The 15,564-nt window shown below is 45.0% G+C and overlaps 1 protein-coding gene across 2 annotated transcripts in view; it reads left to right on the top strand.

Annotated features, from left to right (window-relative positions):
- Window positions 1-340: 340 nt before the first annotated feature.
- Window positions 341-15,564, top strand: part of MARCH10 (membrane associated ring-CH-type finger 10) — an 87,252-nt gene continuing 72,028 nt past the window's right edge. The window contains exons 1-3 of one of the 2 annotated variants that reach the window (XM_006770276.2): window positions 341-629; window positions 5,332-5,438; window positions 14,407-14,526. In XM_006770276.2, coding sequence (XP_006770339.1) covers window positions 5,349-5,438; window positions 14,407-14,526 — 210 coding nt within the window. In that variant the 5' untranslated portion in view covers window positions 341-629; window positions 5,332-5,348. The remainder of the gene's footprint in view (window positions 630-5,331; window positions 5,439-14,406; window positions 14,527-15,564) is intronic. The other variant, XM_006770277.2, reaches the window with a different exon arrangement.

The following is a 15,564-nucleotide window of genomic DNA, read 5'->3' as shown; positions in this document are numbered from 1 at the left end:
TATGTACTGTCTTTAATATTCTTTTATTCAATTAAAAATATTCCCCTCTCTCGTTTTCTAGTCTCATTCTTTACAAAGCACAGCACGGATTCAGGGCAGGAATGTAGGCCTCAGTATCTAGGTTTGGGTTTGGAAATCAAGACAAAGCCAATCTGTCTCCTCCCTCCTCCTGTATCTCTTCTCCACCCTCAGCTATATCACCGTGTTTTGTTGTGTTTTTTTTTTGCCTTCGCCACCGCATCCCACTCGTTCCCACGGCAACCAGAGAGCACCCCACGTCCCTGCTCAGGACCACGGGCCGCAACCCCCACCCTACCTCCACGCCAGGGCCCCCAGCTCTCGCGTGGAAGGAGGGGGCCGGTTGCCAGGGAAACGGGAGGACGCCAGGGAGCCGCCTCCACCGCCTCCGCCCCTAGAAAGGCCGGCAGCCACGGAGGAAAGCCGGGGAGGAGGAAGAGGAAGAGGGGCCGGTAGAGGGAGGGGAGAGGAAAGAGGAGGAGAAGGAAGAGGAGCACAGGGACGGCCTCCAAGGTGCGATTGATGGGCCGCTCCTCCACCAGGGACCTGCCTGACTGCCCCGCCCCTGGGCCCCTTAGCCCCTCGCAGGGGAGAAAGGACTGACCTGCCAGGTAACGGCCCAGCCCCACCCGCCCAGCTGCCCCTGGTCCTCGCTAGGTGGGGGGAAGGGAAGGGGACAGCCTCTCCTTTGACTAAAAGGATTCCGCGGGGAAATCAGGCCCGAAGCCTGGGTCCCTGGCCCCTCGCTCCTCCCCCTCCCTCCTACTGTTACGACGCCGCTTTTTCTGGCTCCCAGGGACTGGTTGGGGGACTCTGATCATTTATTTGCAGCTGGCAGCCGCCCGCACCTACATAACTTGCCCGCGAATGCCCTGGTCTGCGGGCCAGGAGAGGTGCACATGGCCCCTCGGCCTCTGCGTGCGGAGTTGTGGCTGTTGCTTGACATGACCACCCACCCACTGAAGCGATGGTCAGCGTGTGGCCGCCCATCTCTCACCGTTTCACAATGCAGTGAAGAGTCACCCCCAAGGACACCCGCCGCACCCACCTCTCCTCCCCTCCGCCAGCCCCTGATTTCCTAAGCCACACTGACTGGAAGAGTCAAATCATACTCCTCCACCCCTCAATTCCTGTTCTTTAATTTTGGTCACAGTATTCTCTCAGTTCCTGAGCCTGCGGCCAATTAGGCCAGAATCACTCATCTTTGTTGTTTAGACTCAAGACATTTTAATAAGATTTTGAAACTCTAAGTTTTTTAAAGCTCAGATTTAAACAAACCCTGAGATATTTGGCATTACAAATGAACTGTGTAAACAGATGAATAAGATCTCCCAAATCCTAGGCACCCAGTGGTGGAACAGGAAGAATTAATATTTTTTATTTTTCAGATTATGGTTGACATACACTATTATATTGGTTTCAGGTGTGCAACACAGTGATGAGACATTTATATAACTTACGGAAGTGATTGCCCCGATAAGTCTAGTACCCATCTGACACTAGACATAGCTATTAAAATATTATTGACTAGATTCCCTGTGCTGTATTTATATCCCCATGGCTGTTTTTCTAACTGGCGATTTGTACATCTTAGGGGGACTTTATACACAGGATTGTCAGGTATTAATATAGCCATTTGGGTTTTGTTTCAAAGGAGACTTCAGCCTAAAGTGGGGCGTAAGTTTACATTTTTCCTTATTGCTGAACCAATAAAATATTAACTTTAATGGTATCTCTAATATGAGAACATAGTAAGAAGACAGTGAAATAGCTCGATGGTGATTAAAAAGAAACCCCTTCAAATTCATTCTAACAAATGTGGCCACAGAAGTGAAAGCATAGCTGTAGATATATATTTTTTAGAGAACTCAAAAATATTCACGCAATCAGTTCTGCTCTCCTTAGTCAGGGAAATTGGAATTTGTTGGAAATTTACACGAGAGAGGAATGCCTATGTCACCAAGTTCTTAGAATATCCCTCATTGAAATTTCACAGAGACGTAGAATTTTGAGGCCAAGAAGGATCATCGCTCTTGCTTTCCCACATGCCTCCTACTTCCTTCCCCTTTTCTTTTCCCTCCCAATTTAAAATGGTTTCTTATGTTGATGTCTAAAGCACAGATTTGGCCCAATATAGTATCACCAGAGACTTAAAACAGAAGTGTGCATGACCATGAGTGGGTTTTAAATTGAGAAGCAGTTCAAAGGTGAGAAACAAGCAAATACGGGATGCTATTTTAGAAATCTTTGCCTTGCCCACGTTTTAGCATCATTCTCCCCCCTTCCACCTGTCTGTATTTGCTGAGGAAAATTTTCCGGCTTCAAATGGCCATCTGGTTGAGTAGGCCCTCAAAGCTAAGATCCACGGGTCAAGTGTGATCTCATGTGGATTTATTTCCATACAGTTATTTCTGTTTCTTGTTCATCCTGGTCAGTTTTTCAAACCTGCAGTGCAGTATGAAGTTCAAGGGACACTTCAGAAATGTGGAGAATGTTTGCCTAAACGGTGGCGATCACCCATCTCCTAGATCTGTCTCTCACAATCTGTTTCCTTAGTCCGATAGTATTTGTTTAATCTCACAAAGTATTGATGTATTTAAATAAAAAAAAATCACATGTGGCACCATGATGCTTCTAAATAATCATTTTTACGGTAAAGTCTATCCATAGAGAGATTATGGGAGGGAAGAGACTTCTGTAGGCAATTGTAAAGTCCTTTATTTGGTAGGTGATTGTGAAGTCAGCGGTAACCTAGCAAGTAATTCAAATAGTGTTATTTCCTACCTATTTAAACAAAGTTATTTCATGGCTCTTGATTTGGAAGCCTCCTTAAAATAACACTGCATTAAAGCAGGATAGATTAGCTGGCTCTTCTACATTAACTTTGTAACCAGAACGTGTCATCCAGTGGACTCTGGAACGTGCCCCTTTAGCGACCATTAACATATTTTCATTATGATTCCTTATGTCTCGGCCTGATTAATATTCAGACAGGCTTCTCTTTCCAACGGTAGCATCAGGGGTTCATCTTTCTGCCTGTTTTAACACCATCGTTTTCTGAAAAGGGTAGGAACTTCGTTTTATGCAAGTACAAATTCATGTGAAAAGTTAAAAGTGATCTTTTAAAATATAATCTCTCGCCCTGACTAGATGGCTCAGTTGGTTGGAGCATCGTTGCATACACCAAAAAGGTTGCGGGTTTGATTCCCGGCTGGAGCACATACTTAAGTTGTGGGTTCGATCCCTTGTCAGGGTGCATATGGGAGGCAACCAATCCATGTTTCTCTCTCACATCGATGTTACTCTCTCTCTTCCCTTTCCTCCTTCCCTCCCTTCCTCTCTCTTTAAAATCACTAAACATATCCTCGGGTGAGGATTAAAATAAAAAATAAAATATAATCTCATAAGTGACTTTTAAAAGGCTCAGAGATTTAGGTTTTGTGTATAGATTGTGGAACTACCTATTAAACTAGTTTTAGATTCGACTCTTAAAGGACCATGTTTCTGTACTTAAGATAAAATAACCCCTGAGGGACCAACACTAATTCTTCCTGTTGCTCAGGGCTAGACGATGAACCTGGGAAGATTTCACAGCAACAAGACCAGACACTGGGTCACCATGAGTCAGGGGCAAGCTGATGCCGCCAATGTCTGCATAACTGAAAAACCAGAGGATGAAGAAAAGTGGCAGAATGTAGACACCTGGGGGCAGGAATGTTGTCTGTCTGATCCTGCGGTTTCCCCAAAGCCTAGACAGCACCTGTCACATGGTCCTCGTTAAAAAATACATGTAGAGCCCTCACTGGGTTAGCTCAGCGGATAGAGTGTCGGCCTGTGGACTGAAGGGTCCTGGGTTTGATTCCGGTCAAGGGCACATGTCCGGGTTGTGGGCTCCATCCCCAGTAGGGGGCACGCAGGAGGCAGCCCATCAGTGATTCTCTCTCATCATTGATGTTTCTATCTCACTTTCCCTATCCCAGACCATCCATGTCATCACCAACTCCTAATGATGTCCTCTCCTGCGTATCTCCTGTGGGCACTGGCCTGAGACTCTCTGGGTTCAAATCTCAACTTTTCCACTTAGTATTTCTCTAACCTTAGGCAAGTTACAGAATCCCTTGGTCTCCGTTTCCTCAGCTATAATATAGAGATACAGTGCCTGCCTCAGAGGGTGGTCGTGAGGATCTGAATGAGTTAATATGTATACATGTTTATAACTTGCAGAGGCTCAATAAATAGTACCTTTGATCGCCTCTTCCTCCTCCTCCTTCCCCTCGTCCCCCACCTCTTCCTCCTCCTCATCTCCACTTTTGCTACCTAAGTCTGGTCACTATCTTATCTCATCTGGATTACTATAGTATGTTCCCAATGGTCTTTCCACTTCCACTTTTACTCAAACCCCCTCCCCACTCCCCACCCCCATCTATTCTCCATATAACAGCTACAGGGACCTTTTAAAAATGCAAATCTACTCCCTAGACTGGAACCTTCCAGCGTCCTGCTATGGCTCATGAGTTTCAAGGCCCCACCTTCCAGCCCTTTGGTGCTGTTCTCCCCATCTCTGTGCTCCAACTGCCCTGGCCGCCTGCTTCTCATCCACATCAGCCCCTTCCTGCCCTGCAGCTTCTGCACCTGCCTTCCTTTCTGTCCGAGATGCTCTCTGTCCTGCTTCTTACCTGCCTCGCTCCTTCGCAAACCCAGTGTCATTTCCTAAGGAACACCTGGCCTCTTGGCCCAGGTTATGCCCCCGCTACCTCCCCATAATAACACTCTCAGGGAACCCCATACGTCTCCATAGCATTGATCACTTGTTCAATGTCAGTCTTCTCTCCCTAGACCACAAATACCTCAAGGCAGGGGCCGTGTTCATCTTGCCCAGTGCTATAGACCCCTGTGCCCAGCATAGCGCCTGGGTTGGAATTAGGGGTGCAATCATTGTTGAATAAATGACTTTCACTTCCCAGGGGCTCATAACTTCAGTCACTGATAACGTAGCTAGGTTCTTGGGTTTTCTTTTTTGTCACTTTGTAGACCTGCTTCTGAATCAAGTGTCTGTCGGTCTAACTCCTGTGACTAACCAAGACAGGATCACCACGGCCAGCTGATGGCTGCATTATTTACACCCAGAACTGGAGGGTGGTAAGGGCATCCACCCCCATACAAAGAGTCCCTTCAGTCTGAAAGGAGCATCTGTGCCTTTCAAACAGTGGAAATTAGATTAATAACGGGAATGAACGCAATGATACTAATTCCAAATACAGCAAAGTCACAAAGGGTTCTGTCACAGCACATTTATTTCTCCTTCATGTGCAGGTCGGGGATTAAGAATCATGTTGCATGAAGCAAGGGACAGACAGAAGTTCCTCAGTGATGCTCAATCTCTGCGGGACATGCAGCATAAGGTGGAGGCTGAATATCAGGTACAGTAACTGCAGAAAACGAGAGTTACCTTCCACCGTGGTTTACAGTATTAGGAGAGAATTCAGCAGACAGCGTCAGCAGCGATCATTTTTCTAAAACCCCAAACCCAGCACTGACAAGCTGTGTGATCCTGAAAAGCCACTTCACCTCTGAGTCTCAGCTTCCTGAGGATAAGAATAGTACCCACCCCCTAACATTGTCCTGGGAATGAAATGAGATAACCTTTTAAAAGTACTTAGCACAGAGCTTGGCACACAAACCTTGCCAACAAATGATATGAGGGCTTGAATTTGATAAACCAGCTACCAAGGAAAAAGACATTACGGAGTAGATTGGGTTGCCCTACCATTTATAAAATGATTTGGCCCTCCGTTGTCATCCTGCCAGAGAAAGATGGTTAGCACATTCCACAGTAAGCTAGCTATCCGTCACCCTAGTTACAGTGTTTACCTGCAAAAAAAACCAAACAGAGAGCCCGAGGAGTCATGATGCAATTACCCAGCGCTGGCATAGGACACACTTTGGACGTATCATTCAGCCCGCTGGCTGGCTGGCGCTGGCCCGGAGGTCAACCCTCACCAACCCAGCAGGCATGTCCTCAGCCTCGACTAAGGATCAAAAAGTGCTCCTTCCCTAAGGAAGACACAGAACTGCTGTTATCAGGTCCTCCTCCTCCTCTGCCATTTCAAATATAACTGAACCTTCCAGGTCACCAAGGAAACCAGACCTACCTCAGTAACCTGATTTCACCCGTGGAACACCGCTTCGCGCTGGGGCTGGAAACGGAGTCAGCAGATTTCTCCCGCAACTTGGCAACACACCTCCCTACAAGACTATAAAACTGAGGGAATTTGTATACGATAAGTGAGAACATAAATATTCGAACTGGCCATGCTGGGAGTGCTTCTACTTTTCACAAAGATGCCTCGGCCACCCTGTCCATGTTTCGAAACACTTGTTGGAAACTGTCTTCAGCACAGGCACATGAGATAATCAATCTTTTCTTATGGTCTCTGTTGAAAAACAAAAATCACACAACAGTGTGTGGCTTAGAGCCCCTGCAGTTTCATTTTCTAATCTCTGTTGGGCTTTCAACACTGTTCTTATTCATAAGAGCACTTTCAACACTATTCTTATAAGAATACTTGAGTGCCTACTATGTCCTGAACAAAGTCCCTTTTCTCCCAGAGTTCTTACCCTAGAATCGAGAAGTAATACACACAAGTAAATAATTATGTAAGATCCCTTCAGTCACCGATGAATACAATGAGGCCGATAAAACAGGGGTATTGGGGGTGGGGGTGGGGGTGATGCTCCTTTAAACAGGCAGGAAAGTCCTCTTTGAGGAAGCAGCTTTGGCTGTGCAAGCAAATGATGGGGAGGAGTCGGCCAGAACATCCTGAGCAGAAGGGAAGCGAGTGCAAAGGCCCTGAGGCAGGAACTAACCGGGAGCATCGGAGGAAACGAAAGAAGGCCAGAAAGGCCAAAACACATGGGCCAAGGGCGAGGGTGGGCCAGGTTGTGTTTTCAGGACAAAGCTCGGTATTTGGAGTTTATTCTGATCGCAATGAGAATTATTGGATGATTTTCTTTCTTCTCTTTTCTTTTTTGAATTATTGGATGACTTTAAGCAGAGGAGCGGTGTGATCTGATCGACATTTTTAAAAGATCTCTCTGGCTGCTGCCTGGGGAAAGGTCTGAGAGGGGCAAGAGAAACAGCAGAAAATCTAGTAAGGAAACTACTGTGGAGAGAGATGCTGGTGGCTCGGCCAGAACGGTAGCAGGAGAGGTCGCAAGAAGTGGCTTGGACCAGGAAGTAGAAGCAACACGGACACCTTGCTGATAGCTGGAGAGGGGGGATGAGAGAAAGGAAGGAACAAAGGATGACACACCGCCACATGTTCACTGGTCCATCATGTCCCTCTGTTATCATCACTATTTTTACCTTATCTACTTTTTTTTTCAAAGCTCACGTTTTTAGCCCTTGTTTTCTGGAGCTTTATCTACGTTTAACAATTTTTTTCTGGAAACATTACTCCTTTGGCGTTACGACATCACACTCTCCAGATTTCCCTTCTGTTTCTCTCACACTCTTCTTCTCACCCCTCAAATGTTCATTCCCCCAGTTTTCCATCCTCCACCCAATTTTTTTCTAATTCACTATATCTCCAGGACCCATCTCATCCCCTCCTATTTTGTTTTAAAATACATTTTTATTGATTTTAGAGAGAGAAAAAGGGAGAGGGATAGAAACATTGATGAGAGAGAGACATCGATCGGATGCCTCCCCCACACTCCCCTACTGGGGATGGAGCCCGAAACCCCAGGCATGTGCCCTGACTGGGAATCTAATCAGGGACCTCTTGGCTCATGGGTCAATGCTCAACCACTGAGCCATACCAGCTGGGCAAATCCCCTCCTATGTTTTTATATATATATTTGTATGGATTTCAGAGAGGAAGAGAGAGAAACATCAATGATGAGAGAGAACCACTGACCAGCTACCTTCTGCACACCCCCCACTGGGGACCAAGCCCGCAACCCGGGCATGTGCCCTTGACCGGAATCGAACCCAGGACCCTTTGGTTCCCAGGCCAAAGCTCTATCCATAAAGCCAAACCGGCTAGGGCCCCTCCTATGTTTTTAACCACAACTCATATACTAATGACTTGTAACCTGAGTCTTCCCAAAGTGTCAGCATCAGATGCACACTGTTGTTGGACAATCTCATCTGGATGTCGCATAGGCACCTCAAATTCAGCAGTACCACGGTTGCACTCCTCATATCCTTCCTCCTGCCTCCCTCCTTTATATCCCCTGTCTGGTGATAGTGGCCTAAACCTTCCCTGACTCCTCCTTCCTCACCACGCACATCCCACTATCACCAGCTCCTGCCAAGTTTACTGAAAAGCTCATGACCTTGTGTCTTCCTTTTTATCCTATTGCACCACCCTGGTTTCACCCTCCGTCATTTCTCTCCAAGACTATTACAATATCCTTATCACCGGTCTCCTTGCCTCCAGCCTGCTTCTTGAAATCTATCTAAAATGTGAATTTGACTGTGCCATTGGAATACATGCAAACCTTCGGTTGTTTCCCTCACTTAAGGTCGGGTCCAAGACCCAAGAACCACAGCAAGACAGCCTGAACTCAATCATGTCTCTAACCTCTTCTTCGCCTTTCTCTATGTTACTCTCTTGACAAGGATGGTGAGGAGCCCCGTTTTAATTTAGAGTCAAAGGGAACCTCTGTACTCCTATAGCACCTTTTTTCAAAAAAACAAAACAAAAAAAACAAACTTCGGTGAGTTATAATTTACATATTATAAAATTCACCTGTTTTAGGTGTATAATTTAATAACTTTCAATAAATTTACCAAGTTTGCAGCTCTCCCCACCATCGATTTTAGAATATTTCCGTCACTTCAGTACCACCGCTCCCCTTTCATACCTCTCTCCCATTGCTTGTGAAACTGTCTTTTGTGTGGCTTCCTCTCAAACTCGACCACAGCTTCTTAAGGGCAGGGGTGGAAGCTTATTCTTCTCTGTTGAACCAAACACCTTGTCTTGGGTGAGAGCCGGCGTTACTTAATTTGACCACTGACTCTGCTTATCAGATTAGACCCAGATGACTTGTAACTATTCCTACAAGTCAAATCCACCCTCAATGGAGCATTTCTAAGCCACTCACCACAAGGTCTGCAAAAAAATAAATAAATCAGGTTGTCTTTAAGACATCCTGAGTATTGGTTGAAGGAAGTATATAGCAACCCACAGAAAATACTTTCAAGGGAACCACAATGAGTTAGATTATTTAATCTATCCCTTGCCTTGTTCCAGAAAGGATTTCAAGTAAGAGATTAAGAATCAATGGCATGGCTTTAATGACCCCTCAATAACTTGGTCCATATGCCACCTATGTGTATTTAGATAATTTACTAAGGTAGACTTTGCATTGGGTGGATATTAAATCCCCGGGTCATTGATGAACTTGGTTAGTTACTTGTAGAAATCCCAGCTCTCACTCACAATGCCCTGACCTGCTTGAACACTAGGAAGTCCCCATTTCTGGGTGTACAAATAGTGTAAGACCTAATAACTAGATATGACTCCTAAATGATATGCTTTTGCCACACGTCCCTTCCTGTGTTTGACTGGCTCAAACGAACTGGCTCAAATTGAAGCCCTTATAAACCTCCTGTACACACTATTCCTGCTACATCCTAAAATATGCTAAGGGTTGGTATGCACCAAATTAGCAGTGCCTTTGCAGGTCTGTGTGCTAGTAGCAGGAGAGGGTTCAGCCTGCCCTGAGTTATTTTGATGCTACTCTTTTCAGTGGTTGGGTGGGACCCTTTTGAAAACATAAGAGGAAATAAACATCTCTTTGGCATATTACAGGCTATTTCAGAATCTGGGAACTAGTACATAATTATATGCCATCTCAGAATTTGGCTCTATTTCTTCAAGGGTGTTCATGCTGCATAGCTTTTTGCTTCTTTTTTTTTTTTTTCTTCCTTCTTCTTTTGGTCAAATGTGTTTATGTACCTCGAGGCAGAATTTAGCCATTAATGTCCACTGAAAGCTGGAGAGAAAGATGACACTTAGCATTTTGGAATGATTTTCCATAATCTATCTAATGTATTTAAATGGGTTTCATCTCATGTCACTTATTTGTCCTAATTCCTTCAAGTACAGATCAAATACTGACCGTGATACAGACTTGTTCAAGGGCATGACAGGTGACTATGCCTGGGGGTGAGGGTTGGGAACCGCCCACTCAGAAGGTTGAGGGAATGAATGGAGATAATTCAACTTCCCTTCCTACTTGCTCACCTCTGAGGTCAGGTCATTTGAGGGGAATATCACATCAAACTGTTTTTACACCTTTGATCACTTAAAACCTCTCAAAACTAATGAATTTTAATCATGTCACCAGTGATCATTAAAACCCCAAACTCTGGATCATGCATGTTAGATCGAAAGAACAGCAGCCAAAAAGAACCAATTCAAGACACTTGCCAAAATGCTTGCGGAGTTTGAGGAACAATAAACTTGACCGGGGCCACTGTTGACTGAGATGCAGAGCTGGATCCCTGGATGGTGTTTATGCTACAACTGTGAGGCTGAGAAATGTTCCTGTGGTGCATTGGTGGCTTCTTAAGGCACCAGGAGGCCGGGTAAAAGAGGAGACTGGTTATCAAAGGAACAGAAGAGGCTTTGAGCACCCCTGTTGATTCAGACAGCTGTAATGTGCAGAAGAGGTGGTTTCCAGAGGGCACCTGAGCGACTAGAACAGGTTCTCCTCAGCTGGCTGCCAGGGGAGGAGCGGGCTCTAGAAACACACGTCTACTCCTGGGACAGAAAAACAAGGATGACGTCCAGGCCTGAACAGAAAGAGTCTTTCTTCTTCCGTGACCAAAATCAGAGTCACATTATTTGGCAAAGGCTGACTTCAGAAATAGAAGTAAACGAAGAAATGGGATTGGAAACAATTAAAATACTCTTAAGATCATCGTGGTGGTGGTGGTGATGAGTGTCTTTTATTGGGCGTGCACATGAGCCAGTCACTCTGCTAAGCATCTGACCAGCAGTGCCTTGGGCTCCCCAACACCCTGGCAGCACGAGGCCATCTCACATGCCCCTCTGACAGATGAGGGGAGTGAGAATCAATGGAGTTAGTCAGCTGCCCAAGGTCACGATGCTAGAAAGTGGCAGAGCTGGGGTTCGTTGTGTTTACCAGGATTGAGTTACAGTGAGTCACGAAACCCACGTCATCCCCCCACGGGCGTAGATGCACCTTCTGTGTTCTGTGTTCTGCCCCCACAGTGGTGGCTTCTGCACAGAAGGCAGCCTGTCTGCGTGAGCTGTAATCAGAGGGATGAGCTCAAAGGGGCCCGGCGGGGAGGAGGGGGAGTAGGCGGGGAGGGGGAACAGAGGGGTAACACCAAGAAAGAGTGAAGGAGGAAGCCCTGATCCTCCCCCAAAAGGAAGGAATAAGAAGTCACCTGACACGCCTTCAGCTTCAAGACTGCCCCCAGCCAGTTATGTCACATGAACAGAAATGTATTTATAGCCACCTAGCTCCAGGCACGTGAATTTGAAAGGGAAAAATTTGGAAGTTCCGAATAAGGGGAGCCCCTGGTGACTGTGAATTACAAGTCCATTCCTCCTCCCCATCCGGTGATGTCACACTCCTTTGCTCTTGTCACTTCAGGTCCCCCCTGAGCAGAAATGATGTCAGCATCAACAACAATGTCAACAACAAAAACATCATTGACATTTACAAATAACAGGAAAACTAGCCCCTGGGGAGAGTAGGACTGGATTCTTGCTGTTTCTAGGACTGGAAGCCTGGACGTGGCTCTGTCCCTGTGTTCCTTCTCAGCAAAGCTGTGGCTTTGAGAGGTTTGATGTTTGATTTACATAGAAAGATTGCTTGGCTGGATCTAAAGAAAATAATTGGAAGTACCTACCTTGCCACTGGTTTGCTCTTTTCTCCTCTATGAGAGAAGGGATCAGGAACCAGAGGAGAAAGACATTTTTTTCAACATTGTAAATCATTCCATTCCTCATCCCCTTTTGGTAAAGAAATATGTAAGTCGCATGCATTCTTGGAGAGAATTTTCAAAAAACACTCAGCCCACAAGAATTCTGTTCATCCCACAAAATCTGCCTGGGTCCCGCGAGCATTAGCTAAGACGGGTTCCTCCACTTTCAGCCCATCAGCATTTTCTTGCTCCTTTGATACCAGTAGGTTAGGGTAACACAGACATCTGCTGCATCAGGAAACAATGGGCCAAGCCAGGCCTCCTCCCAAGCCGGGGCTCCCATCACAGGTCATTGTAGAAGGAACAGGAAAAGAGAGGCCTGTCCTTAGCTACTTCTCTAAGCTCTCCAGCTAAACTCTCTTTGGTGCTTATTTATTATATAGTTTCTGTCCAGTGTTTTTTGAGTTTTCTGTTTAAGTTATTTATGAAAACAAACATGGCCCAGGATTTATCACAGTGGCTTACTGTCTATATGGAATAGTTTTTGGAGATAAGGTTAGCTGTGAGAACGAAAAACAGCCATTTTGGAGTGTTCACCCTTTCCAAGCAAGGCGGGTGAAACTGCACATTTCTCTTGGGAAGCCAGGATCCCACTTGCAGCAGGTAACCAACTGGCCACCATGCGCGAGCCTGGAGCCAGTGCTTCCCCTGCAACTCAGCTGAGAAGCAGAGTGTAACTGACTCCCTGGTTTCCCAAGTGGGAAATGTTTGGTTAATATCAGGCCATTTCTATTCTTAACCTTGTAGCATATCAGGCTTTCCCTGTGGCGGGAAACCCTGGCAAGTCCTTCTACATCAAGGAAGGGGATGCTTTTCCAACAGAAGTCAAAAAATGCCCAAGAGCCCTAACCGGTTTGGCTCAGTGGATAGAGCGTCGGCCTGCGGAGTGAAAAGCCCCAGGTTCTATTCCATTCAAGGGCATGTACCTTGGTTGTGTACACATCTCCAGTAGGAAGCGTGCAGGAGGCAGGTGATCGATGTTTCTCTCTCATGGATGTTTCTAGCTCTCTATCCCTCTCCCTTCTTCTCTATAAAAACTCAATAAAATATATATTTTTTAAAAATGCCCAAGAAATCTTCCCTTTCTCAATCCAGCAGGAAGGCGGACATGTCAGGCCTTATTTCGAAACAATACTGTTGGTCTTTACACCGCCTTTCTTTACTATGATAATGGATAATTTGGCTCTAGCTGGGCCACGGTGAATCCAGTCACTGGCTCTATAAACCTAGTAGAAATGATCTAAGAAGTTTTACTCTTTGGGGGTATTTAAATCATCAGTTTAAATCCCCATGGCACATGATATTCTTGGGTTTGTCCAGTCCCCGTACTGGAGGAGAAATATTTTGGAAGTAGATTTTCTTTTCATTTTGTTTTTTAAAATGAAAAAAATATATATTATTTTTATTATGTTTTTATAACATTTGGGGATTACTTTCCTCCCGGACAAAAAATGCAATTCAGTTAACATTAAACGCTAGATATTGGGGGATTCAAAAGATAAGAAATGGTCCTTACCATGAGGGTTCTCACTGATGAGCAGGAGAAACAGCCTCAAAATATAAATATAATAGGGGCAAAATCGCATAATTCAAGCTTTATGTGTATAAAGGAGCAATGACATTGGCCTGGGGAAGAGCAGTGAGGCAGGGGAAACCTGAGACGCCACCCAGCTAGTTCCTAATTTGTCAAGAGAACATCCTGTGAAAGGCATTCCCAGTGGAAGGAACAGCATGTGCTAAGGTCTTGAGTAGGAAAATTCTTCTCCTGTAACAAGGGTGAAATCCAAGGGGACAGAGGAGAGTGGAGGTGAGTGTGAAGGAGGAGCTATGAAGAGAAAGAGCCCAGAAAGAAACGTTAATATGGTACATTAGGTACTTCCTTCCTTTTTTTAAAAAAATATATTTTATTGATTTTTTTACAGAGAGGAAGGGAGAGAGATAGTTAGAAACATCGATGAGAGAGAAACATCGATCAACTGCCTCCTGCACATCCCCCACTGGGGAAGTGCCCGCAACCAAGGCACATGCCCCTGACCGGAATCAAACCTGGGACCTTTCAGTCCGCAAGCCAACGCTCCATCCACTGAGCCAAACCGGTTTCGGCTACTTACTTCCTTGAGAAGGCAATTGTTGGGTAAATATTTGACAAAATGCCTCTCAGTATGTTTGTTGTTTGAATTTATGAAAGCAATGACTAATATGTTTCACCTGGCATTTTGGGCAAAGGGAAGAGAGAGTGATGCCTGGGCGAGAGTGCTCATACTGGTAACAGGTATTGATCAACCCTGCAGATGTATATCGTGTATTTATTTCATGGTTTATTTCACATTCTTCACAATAGGAAGCATAAAGTTATGAAAGCTAATCATAGACCCAAGATGACAAAAAAAACCAACCCACCCTCTTTTGTTCTCCAGGCTTGTCTGAGAGGACAGGAATACAGAAGAGACTCAAATGAGAAGAAACGAGATCAATTTGGGGGGCAAGAGACAAATGTGGAGAGATCCCGGTTATTAAACGGGTCATCTTCCAAACAGGTACTTAGAACTCTGAAAGACATTCTCCTGCTGGTGTGTGTGCGTGTGTGTGTGTGTGTGCATATGTGTGCATATGTGTGCGCGCGCGCGCGCGCGTGTGTGTGTGTGTGTGTGTGTGTGTGTGTGTGTGTTACTTGGGATAAAGCCCACACAAAAAGGAGATGTTAAAGAATCCTAAAGGTTAAAGGTCAGGGCAGGAAGAGGCAAGAGCAGGAGCTCCCATTCTGGGTACCACCCCCCGGCCACATGCTTTCTCTTCACCCTGGTTCAGCCTCCCTCTTCTTTCCTTATAGTCTAACCCATTAAACTGCAAATCCAGTTTTTATTTTAAATGAAGAGAGTAAAATGCAATAATAACTGCATCCCATAATAACTAGCCATTGTACAAATATTTGTGTCTAGGATGATAATAGTAAATAAAAAGAGCAATATAATATAATAGCAATATGAGAATGGTGACAATAACAGTAGTAGTGAGTAGTTATCATTGTTTGAGCGCTTACAATGTTCACACTGTGGTAGGTACTTTGTACATATTAGCTTATTTAATTTTCTTAAATCTCTATATATTATTTGCCTCACTTTATGGAGGAGAAAACCGAGCCTTAGAAAAGTTAAGAAAATTCACCTCGGATTTTACAGCCAGTATGTGGTAGGGTAGGGATTCTGCTGCAGGCAGTCTGAGCCCAGAGAGGGTTCTCTGAACCACGGAGCTGTATGATCATATTTCATTTGTAAGCGCTTATCTGTGTAAGCATCTTCCTTATCCTATGTAAGCTGAATACCACAAGTGGCATTCAACACCCATTGTTAGCATGGCGAATTGATTTAAGATGAGTAATATGCCTTTTATAAAGTCTTATTTAATATTTTATGCCTGAAACATACTCTAGAGGATGGACTCTCTTTTCTGTTGGCGGTATGGCTCCCTGAGATAGGTCCTGGATACCTGATATCAATCAACTTCTTGTTGGGATTTCTTCTCTAATCTAGGATGTTCACACTGGGTTATTTAATGTTCAAAGTACACCTGAAATC

This window comes from Myotis davidii, unplaced genomic scaffold (genome assembly GCF_000327345.1).
Source record: "Myotis davidii unplaced genomic scaffold, ASM32734v1 scaffold684, whole genome shotgun sequence".
Lineage (NCBI taxonomy): Eukaryota > Metazoa > Chordata > Mammalia > Chiroptera > Vespertilionidae > Myotis > Myotis davidii.
The sequence above is the reverse complement of the archived record's forward strand: the minus strand, read 5'-3'. Positions and strand labels throughout refer to the sequence as shown.